Consider the following 14,978-nt stretch of genomic DNA (forward strand, 5'->3'; position numbering starts at 1 on the left):
CTAATGTAATACAGACAGATACATGCAGAAATGGCACTATGGACTGTACGAAAAGGTCCCATTGATGCATGGCCGCCATTGTTTTAGGCAGATGGGGCATTGATACATACCTTCTGGTACGGAATCGGGTCTTAACGCCTCTAATGACGCCAATCACCGAATGAGGACAAAAGGATGCTTGCTATTTACGAGATTGTCCCCATCCGGGAATCAACAAGTCGCCTCCTGAGCATGAAGATCATCCAAGACTTGTCTGTGACCGTACAGCGCCTTTCCAGCTAGATGGAAGGTCCGTCAATAGTGCTACCGAGCGCGTCAATGCACCCAAAAAAAGCAATAGCAACTAATGATCTAGGCTAAGTTTAAGGCCGGGGAAGCTAGCTTAGAGTTAGCCTGCGGCCTAAGAAGTCAGGGCACATCTTAGCAGGGAGTAGCGATTCCCTTTTTTGTTTGATCCGAACCATGTCCCAGGTTTGGATCCGCTATTCCCCTAAGCGAATGGTTGACCACCATTGTCGTCAGAGTCGTCCTTCTGACACAGCGCTGAGTTTCATGACGCCTCTGAGATCACAGGTGTAACAGGGTCACCCAGGGCCATGTCCTGATGCGCACCACGACTTTAGGACCACAGCAGCGACATGCTCGCCTTCAATGCACATACGATTTTACTCAATTCCATGCCGGGAAAAAGATGCCCGTCCCAATGACCAGAATGAGGATCTTGTTGCTCGGACTTCGGTGGCAATCAATGTCCGCCGACGGAGCTTGCTGTATCTGCGCCATCTAGATAGCCTGTGGAGACAGGCGTCTGGCACCATCAATCACAGATGTGTCCCACCGAATCAAAGAGCGGAGTCAACGTATCAGTTTTCTGTCGTCAGCTGTCCAAAGCATGCGCATCAGTGCAGCTACATGGAAGTTGTTGTCTAACGTAGGCCTCAGCTATTGGTCAATGCTTGCGCATTCGATGGTTATCCGCTGGCTTTGCTCAATACCTTCCAACTCGTTTAGCGGCAGCAACTCTCTGGGCTTTCTTTTTCAATCGAGCCGTGGAGAGTTGCCAGAATGCAAAGTTCAGATGCCGGAAGACAGGGTAGCTGGCTGAAGAGCTATCGCTTTGGTCGCCTGCGGGGAGGGCTTGGAGCACGGACAGTCTGAAGCAGAGTGCATTAGCGCCCTTTTCCTCAAAGGCTTTAGCTCCTTCCACAAGGTATCTATCCACACAAATCTTCGGGTCCCCGGTATTTGGTAAGCTGTGTGGACTAACTGGATCTCTTTGACTTCCCGGAACAGCAGCCATGGGCAGGACGTTTAGAGAGGTAAACCGCTAGCTGTTCCACCAATGCGGACGATTCTTAATCGAATCAGCATTGCTTTACCCTTCTCGAAGCAGTTCCGCTTGACTACTCACTGGAGTCAACACTTGCTGTATGCAGTTGGAGCTGACATTCTAACTCTCGTACTAACTTTAAGGATGATACAGTAAACTGACCGACCGCTAATCTTCCAGCCCTTACTGAGCCATGAGCGGATGTCTCAGGATTAGGCTTTCACTGCTGAAGAAGGTTTGTGCCTGGTTCCTGCTAGTGGTCTATCTATCGCTGTCATTCAAGAAAACCATAGCCCTGAGCCATTGCGTTTCAGTTGATATTCGCAGCTTCATATCCTGTTCTATGGTAGGCAAAAACAGTACCTTGCCCTGTAGTAAGGAAGGGTTTCGACAGGATTGCTTCATTATGGGATATGGCTTTATGTTCTCAGCGATCAAGTTGGGACCTGATTCGCAGAGATTCAGAACCGACTGCATGGACGATTGCCTCGAAGGGCAGAAGCAAACAAAAGCCAACACAGTTCTAAGTTCTGAGAATGCAAACTGCGGAGTGCGGACAGACCTCTCCGTATGCGAGGCGAAGTGACATGTCACATCATCATTGATGGTCTTGTTATGCAGCTCACGCCACTGGCAAGAAAAAGAGGAGAGATAAAAACGTACCTATCAACCTGGGAGAAAAAGTAAACACAGAAAACAGTCATGGCTCCCTTGCTTCTTTGCGGGGAAAAATGGATTCTTCTTTTTCTTTTTTCTTATGTTTCTTCGCGCTCGTCCACTTGTCAACATCACAGTTGAAACAATGCCTCTACCCATCGACTTTCTACCGGGTACCACATTGAGCTTACTTGTGGCTGCTGTCAGAAACCCTTTCTGTGTTGAGATTATCCATGCAATGTCAGCTGTTCCAATTTCTGGAACAGCTGCATGTGGTGACTTGTGGCTGCTGTCTGGACTGCGCTCGACAACTTCAAGCCTCTCTGTCAGGTCCAGGCCTTTTGGGCTTGGAGCGAAGAGCAATCACCCTCCAAGCGGTGAGATTTCTTCCGCTAACTAATATCCAAGTGAACCTGATATGCTTTCGTTGGCTATTATGCGAGCGAAATGATCCTTCTCGCGGGGTCTCTACTCATGACGCCGCTGCAAGAGGTCTTCAATTGACTGCATAAATGTCTGAGCACTTGCAGCAACCGAGAAATTATTTGGCCTGCATGTTGATTGGATTATAATGATGCACCTTCTCGCGGCGTCGTTCTGCCATCGTTGAAGACCAAATATTTTTAGCGATTCGCTCGGGTATGGGGGGCAGATACAATTCTCCATCTAATGATCAACTATCCATCTCTCTCACCGACAATTCAATGCTAATCATAGCCAGCATACGGATTGCTCATGGTGTACATCCGCTATCCGCCGACCATCTAAGATGTGCCGCTCTGATGGCGCTCGCCATTGAGGTTGAGAATAATCTTCTGAAAGCGTGGGGACCCGCTTCTTGATATGCGCATACTACAAATGCCACACATCCGTCAATGCGACTTACTTTTCTCCGTGCGTCCAATCGCTCCACCTCCTATGGAGCACAAAGCCAATAGTGCTTCATTCTGTGTACGTAATTGGAGCCTGGGTAACTCGAACAGTTCACTAGACCTCGGCCACTGACTCGCGTGATAAACTTTTTGAGCGATCACTGACAGCGCTTGTACGGGAATCAAATTCTCTCTGGGACTCACCAACAGCTTGGGGCTACGGATGTTCAGTGGCCTTGAACTTTTGGACTGCGCCATACAGTGATCGGAAGAGGAAATACAAAGATTTCTCAGATCGAAAGAATCATCTGCCTCCGGCTGAGCTATCGAAGCATCATTGCCATGCCAGCTATGTGTCTTTGGATCCAGTTCCCCTTCACTATAGCAAAGGTGATGATCTCTTGGACAATGACTCCATATCCATATCGATCTCAAAATTCTTCAGATCATTACTGGTGGGGAAGGACAATCTCAAAAAATAGTTGGTCGGAGCCTAGGCCACATATCGACGTTTGGAGTCTCGTGACTTGAAAGAGCTCTTCCTTAAGGTTTAGAGCTATGGCTGCCGATGGGTCATGCATAGATTGCCTCGAAATAACTTTCTGCAGTCATGCCTCTGCCGCGAGGCGGGTCACCATGGATACAGCACAAGGCAACAGCTCTGGAGGGCGACAATCCAGCCTCCACAAATCCATCATTACCCAGCTCGACAGGCTCGTCAGTACATCCCGGATCGAGTCAGCAACCTGTTCTTCAGTTCGTAAAGCACAGCCAGCCTTTCCTGATGATCCCGCAAATCTGTCCCTCTTCCGTCACCTAGCGCTGCACCCAAGGGACCCGGAGGCAATCTTCCTTGGGATAACTGGCGACGAGAAATGATCGACCCCTTGTTATCATGGCCTTCCACCATTCTGTTTCCGTAGCAAGGGGCCTTGTCCATCGTAATGGCACGGGACGGACCGATAACTGAGCCCCTGTGCGCGTACTGCTGCACTGCCGCTACCAAGCATTAAAAGATACTCCCAGCAAGCAGCTTCAAAGGAATTGAAAAAGCGCTTAGCTTCCCATTTCAGCACTTCTCTCGCCATAGCCATATCGTAAGCAGATTGAGGGTGGTGCGGTCCTCCCAATCTTCGTTGACTGACGTCCCATTATTCTTGAACTTATTGATTATTCTGCGTTTCACAGCAGGCGATGTGGCAAACCCCCCTTGTAATTATAACTGCAAACCCCCTAATGCCCGCCGGTAAATCAGGGAAGCTTGCGCCAACCACTTGTGATATGCGGCAGGCAGTTCTCCAGAATGGACAGTCGACGCGCCTGTGCTAAGTCGCCGCGCAGGTCCAAATTAGGCGTGCGGCTTGACCTCACGTCACACTGCATTCAAGTCATACTTCTCAGTAACTACCTACAGCTAAGGTGGATATGGTCATTACCTGCGGACTCGCGTGGCTCTTTTGCGAAAGTACTACGAGGTAGTCTATGTTGTGGCGTTTATACTCTGTTGAGTATGTTGAGCAGAATAATATACCGTTCCTCCGGCGTAATGCCCCTTTTCTGCCAATTTTACAAGGAGAAACATAGAGTCAAAGGCGAAGTTGATTCCATTGATTATCATGCCTTTGTCATTAACCTTCCCGCATCCGACTGTTTGGAAAAGAAGAAAATCATAGTCATCAAGGGATATAACAAAGCAGATAGAAGAAAAAAGGGAGAAGGAGAAGAACTATTCTACAAGGCCATGGGAAGTAACCGGATCATACTCCTGCGAGGCAGGCTTAATTGTGGTATAGAAATCAATCTAGTTATATTTCCGGAGCTGCGAGAGAGGTCAGTACCCGAATTGGCGGCTCCAAGAATGATGGCAAACTTACATCAAGCGTCAAGGATTTACTGCTGTTTTCAGCCTGGTCTCGGTAGATACCAACCAATGCTTCACTGTTCTGGAACAGTCCAGTCTTCAAGCTGATGACAATGAACTGCATGCCAGGAGCCGCATGGTCGTGGATATAGTTGGCGATGCGAGCCACATTGGTATTGTCAAGGGCAGCGTCAACCTCGTCCAGCACAAAGAAGGGCGATGGCTGGTAAGAATGGATGGCGAAGAGCAGAGCCAGGGCAGCCATAGTTTTCTCACCACCGGATAGGTGCTCCATGTCCCGGAAACGCTTGAGAGGAGGCATGGCGTGATATTTGATACCATCGAGGTATGGCTCGTCAGAGTCCTCAATGTCCAAGTACCTGTGGTTCAAGATTCAGTTAGGTGCACCAAAAATCATATCTGCAGAACAAAAACTTACGCCTGCCCTCCCAATGGATAATTGGCACTGCGAGTCAGCTCACGGTAGATGGGGCCAATTTGCTCCGAGATGTGAGAGAACGCCTTGTTGAAGAGATCTGATCGCTTTCGCATCACCTCCTCAAAATCTTCTTTGGCCTTCCGAGCCCGTTTGCGTGCCTCATCGAAGTCCTTCTCAGTGCTTCGCAGTTTGTTTTCAACGCTTTCTAGACGCTCCATCGCGCGTGTATTCGGTGCCATCTTGTCCAACTCGCTGTTGAGGGTTTTGATTCTGTCGAGCAGTTCCTCTTCAACCTTTTCGTCGCCCTCCTGTTTCTGATGAGTTTCTGTCCGATGTGAGCCGGTGCGATAGTACTTACCTCCTTGAGAGTCTCCCCTAGCGAGTCAAAATCGACCTCAATACCATAGTCTTGCACTATACCACTTCCGTCATTGGCTTCCTCATCGACGTCCATTGCATCAGGGTCGGCTGTCTGAACAATGTCATCGATAGGCAGCTGGTCAAGCGATTTAGAGTTCTCCGTGAGAGGTATGTTGATGTCCTCGAGCTTGCAGCGCCTTAAAACAGCATATCGGCTGGACGAGTTACGTTGGATTTCGGCCTCCAAGGAGCTAACATTCTTTAGAATGCCTTCAACGTCCTTGCTGCGTTTCTGAAGTTCTCGACGCTGCCGCGCGAGGTTCTCCGCTGATTGCGCATATGCCTCCTTCTGCTCCTGCAGTCGCTCCCTAAGGACATCCAGCTCAGCATTGTATTCATCCAGCTGATTCCGGATTTGCTCTTGTTCGGCTTTGAGTTCCTCAATTAGACTCTCATCCCGCTCATGCTGTGCCTGAAGGCTGGCAATTCTGTCGTTCGTCGCCTGAAGTCGTTGCCTCTCGAAGCTGAGTTGATTCTCAATCCTACTCTTCTGCGTCGTGAACTCGAGCTTTTTCTGGGCGGCCTCCTCTTGCAAAGACCCTTGTTGGACCTCGTATTCACGAATGTTGGCGTAACCAAGACGCTTGCAGAACTTGCGGTAGATTTCGTCCTCAATGCTGCTGACAGACTCTTGCGATTGCGCGATGGTCTGGTCGAGTTCCTCCAGAGCTTCCTGGCGCTCCATGTATTTGGGCCGCAAGTCTTCGAGCTGGCGCTTCACGAAATCTAATTCCGTTCGCTTGCTCTTGAGGTTTCTTTCGAGAGCCTTGAGCTCCTCTTGCGCGTAGGCTAGGCGCTGCTCCAGACCCACCAATTCACCTTGCAGAGTCTCTTCTTCAGTGCCTCTGCGATGGCCCTTAGGCAGACTGGCGAGGTCGGCCATCAGTTTGTCCTTGAGCTTGTGAAGATTCTCAACCTCGGAATCCTCCCATCGCTTTGAATTCTGTTGGGGGCCTCTACCACCAGTCATTAGACCTCCCTTGTGGATCACAGTTCCATCGAGTGTGACGGCTTTTGCGTCTACGTTTCTCTCGTAGCAAAGGTACTTGGCTGTCGCCAGATCATCACAAACAATGGCGTTTCCACAGGCATAGTTGATGGCCCTTGCAACGGAGTCATCGTAGTCCACCGTTTCAATAGCTGGGCGCATTCCTCGGTGAATGCCTTTCAGATTTGAGTTGAAGGCTTTGACTTGGATGGTCTCAAGAGGGATAAAGGTTGCCTGACCGGCTCTCTGGTCTCGCAGGTGCTGGATGCACTCCTTGGCTGTCTTCTCGTTATCGACGACGATGGCATCGAAGTGACGACCCAGCACAGTGCTGACGGCCTCGGCATACTTCTTCTGCTTAGGTCTGCAAAGATCACTGACACGGCCCTTCACGCCAGGAAAGATGCGCTTCAAGGTCGAGATCAGCTCCTTAGCTCTTAGTTCCCTCTCTGTTTGCTTCTTGCCATCGTCAGCCTCAAGAAGCTTTTTCAAGACGACCTGGACTTTCTCCTCAAGCTCTGTCCTCATCTGAGAGATGCGCAAGCGCTCCGAGGTAAGAGCATTCAATTCCTTCTTCTTGCGGTCAATCTCCTTAGAAGTGGTCTTGACCGTGTCGTTCAAAGCTGACTTGCGCTCCGTCAAGGTCTGCGTATCAGTTTCTAAGCTCTTGAGCTGCCACTCCGTTGAGTCAACCTTGCTCTTCAAACTGTTGTAGGCCTCGGCTTCCGTCTTTCTCTGACGCCTTAGATTGTCAAGATTGAGTTGCTCCGCAGACGATCGCTTGCTGACTTCCTCTTTGAGCATTTTGTACTCCTGCAGGTCAGATTCGCTCAGTTGACCGCCCTGTTTACTCATTGTCTTATGCCATTCAGCCTCCCACTGAGCCTGAGCTTTTTCGACGACTTTAAGGTCCTTCTCCAATTGTTTCACATTGGCCGCCTGAGAATCCCGTTCCTTGCCGATTTCGGCAATCCGAGAGGCAAACCTCTCTACCTTCTTCCTGGTGATATCAACCTTCTCGTCCACGGGGACCAAGGCGTTGGTCGCCTCTTCAATATCTTTCTCCTTCTTGATAATATTCCTCTCTGCCTTGGCCACATCTCTGCCAACCTTCGCATGCTCTACCTTGGCGTTCTCAACATTTTTCTCGTATTTCTCAACTCCGCGACGATATTCCTTGAGTTCCTCTTGGTACTTCTGGATATCCGCGCTGGACGCATCAATCAAACGCTGGAAATGGAAAAGCTTCCAGAGAATGTGAGTGATCTCAGCCTGATCACGTTCTTCTGCCTTCCTAGCATAGTTTTCGGCCTCACGCTTTTGCTCCTGGTATTGCTTAATTTCAGAATTGATACCTCTCCGTCGGTTGAGCTGGATAGTCTGCTGCTCCGCAGCCTCCTCAGCTTCTGCCTTAAGACGTTCGTATTCAGCTTTGTATTCAAGACTTCCTGAAATCTGCTCAATCAACCGCGTCAAGTCCTTGGGGGACTGCGAAGCAATCGCCTCAACGTCACCCTGGAAGACGAGGAAATTGCGCGCTTTGATCAGAATATTTTCCGCCTCGAGAGCCTCGTTGTATTGTTGCGCAGTCACGATGCGATTATTGATCCGGTATTCGCTAACGCCGGAGCTTGTGATCGACCGTCGCCATTGCTGCTCCTCGCCCGCATCATCCTCGTACACGGCCATGACCCATGCGGTTTTTGGATCATTCAATCCACTAGGATCCTGCGAATCCTCCCCGTCGACGCCGTTTTCGTTTTGCTCTTCTCCGTTCGGTACCGCATCGGTAGCGTTGCCATCGGCGTCGACTTTCGATGTGCGCAGGACACGGCCACGGTAGACGAGATCGCGTAGGTTCGTAGACCGCAGATGTGAGGATTTTATTCCCAAGACGAAAGAAATTGCATCCATCCTAAATCTCGTCAGCGCGGAAATGACCCTGCGGCGGATGGTTATGTGATACGCACGAGTTGGACTTGCCAGACCCATTAGGTCCGATAATTGATGTGAAGTAGGCATCTCCAAACAGCAAAACATGATGTCCCTTGTAGGATTTGAAATCTAAGGAATGGTTAGCACTATTCGCCGACGAGTGACTGGATTAGCCTGTACTGAAAAGCTCAAGGCGAATAAGTTTCCCCATCTTGCGATAAGGCAGCTACTGTCTCGCGACTGCAGAAGCAAAATTGAAATCTCAAACGGGAATGAAGACGCCCGCGCCGATTCACTCAGCAATATAGCTGCAGCGATGGAGCAGCGACTGACAGCAGTGGTGTTTGGATGACCCCGCGCGATAGTTGGCTATCATGGAGTCGCGTCTCGGAGCCTAAGGGCGCGCTGCCCTGCACGGCGGCAGATCACGTGCTTCAAGCCTCCGTCTCAACAACTACGAAATGAAAGCTGTGATCACCTCTTTGTTTGTTCTCATTTAACTTCTCATTCGAAATCTAATTTACATCTATGTACATAGGATCTTTGGCGCAAACATTCATGATGGCAGAAGGCCAAGAAAGCGCCTCGATGCGGTATTCAAGGCTTGAAAGCAGAAGCGAAAAGCTCTGTAGTTAAACAGTAGAGAAGGGAGATAACTCGAGAACGCCTTTCCTCGTCACGCAGAAATATCCTAATAGCTTCTGATGCTCACCGGGTTCCCAATCACCAGAAAATCCTCGGATATGTACCCAGCTGAATCCATTCGGAAAACACCCTTTTGACCCTCGACTTCCAAGAGGATGATATCCTCCTGTGTAAAGAGCTGTCGGACAGATCGGAAACCCTTCCAGAAGACCTGGCTCATCTTTGTCAAAGGCGCTCTGTAGATGCTCACCTTAGCTAGTTGAGCACTTGGAGTCGTCTGTGGGTTGAGCGATTCAGGGGAGACGACCAGACGCCGAGAGAAGGCTATTTGGCGAGGTAGGGCGTCAAACTGGTATGGCTTTCGGAAAGGAATCATGCTTCGAACGGTGAAGCGGAGGTATGTCTTGCCGTTCGAGTGAATGGCATTAACTGCCTTGATCAACCGCGCAGTCTTGACAATGAAGACTGTTCCCATAACACTCATCATGACACAAATGCCACCAAATAGACTCTTTTGCCACATCGGCAGAGCTACAACTGGGTCTCCGAAGACGATACTCGAGTTGTAGACCGAGTAGGCCAAGCAGAATGCTGCGATACCGTAAGCACCCAACACATAGAAGCGATGTGATGGTGCCTTAAAAAGTAATAAGTCGCCCTCTTTCGCAACCTTCCTTTCTAGTTTACCGAATCCCTCGGGTCGTCTCCCCGCAAATTTGAGTGTTTCTCGCGAGGGTTTTGAAGGATTACGGGGTGCCGTGGGTTTGACAACAGCCTTGGCCCGAGGAGCACAAGAAGAGAAATACCTCCATGTCGGTAACGACTGTGGACCTAGTAATATCGATGTCCTAGGACAATGTTGTGCGAATGCCCGAAAGGCAAATGACCTGGGAATCATTGTAGTGCCTATACTCTGAAAGCAATCACATCACGTTAGCAGAGGCGCTCCTGTAATGAGAATCAAGCAATCAGAAAGATGCTATCAGCACCGCGATGAGAGCATCTTCGAAGAAAGCGATCGACAGAAATTGGACGACTAACCTTGAAAACAAGTTCAAACTTCCGTTGCTCTCCCCGTCGTCAATTTCCGCTCGCATCGCAATACTCCGGTCGTTCTCCGCGGCAGAAAAATGTTCCCGTCCGGGCCGCCGGTGAGCTCCCAACAACCTCAACATCTAGAGCAAGAACAAACAGATCTTATCGCGGTTGATCCTGCCTTCATGGATCTCTACGTCTAACATTGAAACGCGGTCTACTATTTGCAGCGGCTTGATCTATCAGGGATTCTGTGCGGCTTAATCGACGGGGTACAACCTCTCGTTCGTCTCAAGCCTTCCGAATCCAGCTTCAGCGCCAAGCGCTCTCGGAGATACATTTAGATCTGAAAAGGCACCTTTGAGCCATATCAAGACGCGAGATCGAGCAAGATGGCTTCCAGCTTCCCCGTGCGCCGTGTGTCGGCCATGATTGCCAGACGGCAACCCCGGGTAATCAGCACCACCAGACGTAAGTGACCCAACGACCTCAAAACGCAATTCAATTGGGTGCGATACTGGAAACAAACCAATGCGCGATGACATCCCAAGTATACGTATAGCATGCAATCTACAGGCGCTAACTGCGAAATCGATAGGCCTCAACTCTTCCTCCTCAGTCCAGACGCAAAACCCCGCCTATCCCCTCTATCCCTCCGTCCAAGTGCTTCTCCATGAAAAGGGCATCCCAGAATCCGAAATCTCCAAGATTCCCGCCTCCGGTCCAAAGGGCCGTCTCCTCAAGGGCGATGTCCTCGCCTATATTGGCTCCATTCCCACCGACTACCCATCCAGCCAAGCCTCCCGCCTCGAAAAGCTCTCCCACCTCGACCTAAGCAACATCAAGATCGCAGCTCCCCCGCAACCCGCCGAGACCAAGGCCCCAGTTGTCGAGGAACCCATCGCCAGACCCCCACCCACAGTCTCAGTAGCCGTCTCCATCTCCCTGGCTACTGTGCTCTCCGTCCAGAAGAAGATCAAGGATTCGATCGGCGTCACCGTGCCGCTATCCACTTTCCTTGCCCGGGCCACCGACTTGGCGAACGACGACCTCCCCCGTTCCCCCCGCACCAAGCCCTCCGCAGACGAGCTCTTTGATGAGATCCTCGGCGCTGAGCCCGTCAAGACGTCCCGGGGCGATTATGTTCCCGAGCTGAATGCCCTGGAGGCAACTGAATATCAGCCCGCTCAGCCCGCCAAGGAAGACATCATCGATATCCTCAGCGGCAAGGTTCCGAACAAGACACCCCGTAAGGCAGCCATGGAGGAATACCCCGCAGGCTCCGCCGCGAATGTGTTTAGTTTGACCGTTCCTGTTGGTGATGAGACGAGGGCTAGGGTTTTCTTGGACCGGGTGAAGACCCTGTTGACAGTTGAGCCTGGAAGGCTTGTCCTATAGATCTCTAGTTCATATACCTGTTGAAAGTAAGTAGTCAAAAATAATCAGCGATTTTTTACAACATGGCTAATTGCCTTTCAGTGTAGCACTAATGAGATAAATATACAATTCATCCATGTACCGTAGCAGCTAGCATTTCTACTTTAGCAAAGACAACCACTTCCCAGCATCTTAGAATGCCTTTAGCTTAGGCTTCGACACTACCTTAGTTACCTAGTTTTTCATGGTATCACAAACTTCTTCCAAGCTTCTCTCCTACCTCAAAGCTGTATGCCAACCCATCTATCTGCCAAGAGCAAGAAAGCGCTATCAAGGAGCTCCAAGTGTCATGCAGTTGTATGTATCATGTCATCATCAATTTTAGCAGAGATAAAGATACGGCTATCACCATGCAAGTATGAGCGAAAAAAGTTCATTCTGGGGGCCACTGAAGCCCACCCGTTCCATGAGCAACACCAGTCCCTCCCACCTGTGTGAACACCATGAGCGCCACCGCTTATACCATTTCAGAAAGAGTTAAGAATATCGTGCTCGAGGCCAGATGCATAACAAACATCGCCTGAGACGAGAAGCAGAGCGTGGCAAGAAAAGAAGTGCAGAAGAGCAAAGTCGACGAAGGTACATGCCAGGAAGATATGATGAGATGGGAAGAAAAGAGAAGCACCTGGTCCCCACGTTGAAAATGCTGTAGACCCACGAACAAAATGCGAAAAGATGCCAAAGAAGCGAAAACTCCTCCCTTAAACAGACCAAAAGTATCCCCAGGATTGCTGCAACGCCAATGTCCTGGAACGCCATGTCTAATGCATATGCGAAAACCATGCGGGGATGTGAAACATGCTGCAGGGTCATGATAACCTCGAGTCCTAACGTCGGTATTACCGAATCGTACCCCATTCCGCTAGCTTGCCGCCCTCCCGTCCATGTTCTCTTCCTGATCTCTTATTGAAAATCTTCCAGAATCTCAACGTTTCGTCACCAGCTCCGGTTACGACCGTCTGTCCATCGGGGCTCATCGCAAGGTAGAGTACACGGAAAGTGTGGCCGGTTAGCGACACAATCTGCTCCATGCGCGGGTATTTCCAGACTACAATCTGGTTCTGACTGTAGCCGTGTGTACTGATGATTTCGTCCGAGTTCTTCGACCATGCCAGGTTACAGACCTGGCTACCCGTATCAACTTCCTTGATCATTGAACCAGTAGCAGTGTTCCAAAATTTGATGGTCCGGTCCGCCGTGCCTCCACCTGAGGCGAGGAGGTGGTGTTGATGGGGTGACCAGGCGATGGCCTTTACGGCCGCGGTATGGTCCGAGAAGCGGTAGAGCGGCGTCTCATTCAGCTTGTCCCACACCATAAGTTTGTTGTCGTTTCCGCCTGAAGCTAGTTGGCCATCTTCGGTGTTCCATCGGAGACCGCAAACTTCTTGCTTATGGCCGGACAGTCGACGTAAATACTGATCTGGGGAGCGAACATCACGGTGAAAGATCAGTCGATCCCGAGAACCTGACGTAAGAATATGATCGTTCCAAGCAAGAGCCCCCACACGATTGGTATGTCCAATCATTGTCCGAAGACGGCGACAGTGCTCCGCATCCCATATCTGTACAAAACCTTTGCCAGTTCCTATCGAAAGATGTGTGCCCTGTCCAATGTCAGTTCCGAAACACATAATCTTTGCCAACGTATAGAGAGATTTCATTACCCTCTGAATCCAGCTGACACTTGTGACAGTATCATCTCTTAGCTCGCAGAGTTTCGTCACCCGGCCGGTATTCGAATTCCACATGTACACCGAATTGCCTAGGCCAACACCTAGCACATTACTACTGCCCCAGTCGACCAGATTCAAGTAGAAATCATCTTGCAAATCGGGTGCGTCGAGAACCTTGTAGGGTACTTTATTGACGTATCGAGGCTGCTTGCGAGGAGTCTCAAGGATACGTTGACTGTCGTATCTGATCGGCGATAGACTGTAAAGTTCTGATCGCACATTTAAGTTGGGACCGTGTTGACTTCGAGGCGTCTTGGATGGTGTTGGTTGACCAGATCCAATTCTCGGAGAAGCGTAAGTGAAGAGGTTTTTGTGAGGCGTCGATGGCGTGATACTGGCGGGTGGTAGGTTCGAGATGGCGTGTGAAGGGGGTGTGTGAGAGCGTGTCTTCTCATTAATACCGTTGGGAATTCCCAGTAATGGATCAGGAGACAGTGAATCCAGATCGGCCTGTGGGACGCTGTTTCCAAAAAGCTCACTTCTGAGTACGCGCGAGTACATTCTATTTGCTTCTTCCGCTACAAGCAATGTCAGCTCCAGGTGAGTCGATCAAGGTCCCGTGGTAGACATACTTTTTTGGAAGTGAAGCTCCGAGTGAGGAGCGCGCTTTTTCGTTTTGGAAGGAGTGGAGGGACATCCATCTTCATGGAGCAAGCTATAAGTTGCTTGTAGATCTTGCCCCTCGCGATTTGGTATAAACCTGCGGGCGCCTTCGGTCAGTCATCGCCCATCAAAGAGACAATACAATGTATCATGATGCTCACCGATCGCCGTATACTCGTTGTCTTTTCCTACTGGGGCTTGTTCCAGGAGTTCTTTCCCGAGGACGTCCTGCATCTTCGTACTCCTTCAGAGCCTTCGCAAGCAAGCTGGGATCAACGGGTTCGGAACTACTGTGGCTCTTCTGTCTTCTTGCCGATGTAGCGGGATAGAAAATCGTCTTCTTCGATGGCATGCTGGGAGGCGTCCTTGATCCGGGAGGGGATGCGATATTCAAGGCATTGGGGACTTTCTCCGACGATCTCATAGTGGATTTGGCCGCCATTGCGCCAGCAGCAGCCAGAGAATCCAGATCTTTGTTGTTGTCGCCCATACTCATAAACGTAATTTCTATTCGGGGCGCAAGCGCTCGAGGTTGGTATCGACTGTAGGAGAGACCAGCGAGGTGATGCGACAGGTTCCAGGTGTCCGGTGACGATGTGGAGAGATATATAGAAACCGTATGATTGTGCGCTTTCAAGCCGATGAGCGACGGACCGTGTTGCTAATTGAATCGCAGGTTGTCCTAACAGCTGGTGGTTCGCAGAATAAATAAGGTTGTTGGTAGCAACGGGCAAGTCTTTCTACTCCGCTCCGAACAATAAATAACTGAAGGACTTGAGGGAGCGACAAATGGCGGGCAAGGTACCGTTCACTTTCTCTCACCAGACCCAAGGCTGATTTGACGGAATCTGGTAACTTGTGGAGGTCATTTGAAAGCGACCTGACCACCGTCTGGTGAGCTATGAGAGACTGATAAGTAGCGAAAGCAATCCAAGGGCGGGCTACGGGCTCTCTCGTTTGGGGGGTGACGGAGTTTCGAAGGGGATTCCATCCCTCCCGGTCACGCGTCGGGAGCACTAAGCC

The 14,978-nt window shown here is 50.3% G+C and overlaps 4 protein-coding genes across 4 annotated transcripts; 1 reads left to right on the forward strand and 3 right to left on the reverse strand.

Moving 5' to 3' along the window:
- Positions 1-4,660: 4,660 nt before the first annotated feature.
- Positions 4,661-8,713, reverse strand: Aspvir_005313 (cohesin subunit SMC1; the record flags this gene model as incomplete). Its single annotated transcript, XM_043268532.1, has 6 exons — positions 4,661-4,678; positions 4,734-5,100; positions 5,160-5,467; positions 5,518-8,482; positions 8,538-8,631; positions 8,683-8,713. The coding sequence occupies 6 exons, from the start codon at positions 8,711-8,713 to the stop codon at positions 4,661-4,663; spliced, it is 3,783 nt and encodes a 1,260-aa protein (XP_043124467.1).
- Positions 8,714-9,193: 480 nt separating this feature from the next.
- Aspvir_005314 (uncharacterized protein) lies at positions 9,194-10,244 on the reverse strand (the record flags this gene model as incomplete). Its single annotated transcript, XM_043268533.1, has 2 exons — positions 9,194-9,995; positions 10,189-10,244. The coding sequence occupies 2 exons, from the start codon at positions 10,242-10,244 to the stop codon at positions 9,194-9,196; spliced, it is 858 nt and encodes a 285-aa protein (XP_043124468.1).
- Positions 10,245-10,574: 330 nt separating this feature from the next.
- pdx1 (putative pyruvate dehydrogenase complex component Pdx1) lies at positions 10,575-11,580 on the forward strand (the record flags this gene model as incomplete). The annotated part of the gene is made up of 2 exons (XM_043268534.1): positions 10,575-10,653; positions 10,781-11,580. 2 exons carry the CDS (start codon positions 10,575-10,577, stop codon positions 11,578-11,580), a joined length of 879 nt encoding a protein of 292 aa, XP_043124469.1.
- An 878-nt stretch (positions 11,581-12,458) lies between these two features.
- Aspvir_005316 (WD40 repeat domain-containing protein) lies at positions 12,459-14,445 on the reverse strand (the record flags this gene model as incomplete). Its single annotated transcript, XM_043268535.1, has 4 exons — positions 12,459-13,223; positions 13,284-13,870; positions 13,925-14,052; positions 14,117-14,445. 4 exons carry the CDS (start codon positions 14,443-14,445, stop codon positions 12,459-12,461), a joined length of 1,809 nt encoding a protein of 602 aa, XP_043124470.1.
- Between the last annotated feature and the right edge of the window lie 533 nt (positions 14,446-14,978).

This window comes from Aspergillus viridinutans (assembly GCF_018404265.1).
Source record: "Aspergillus viridinutans IFM 47045 DNA, scaffold_3, whole genome shotgun sequence".
NCBI lineage: Eukaryota > Fungi > Ascomycota > Eurotiomycetes > Eurotiales > Aspergillaceae > Aspergillus > Aspergillus viridinutans.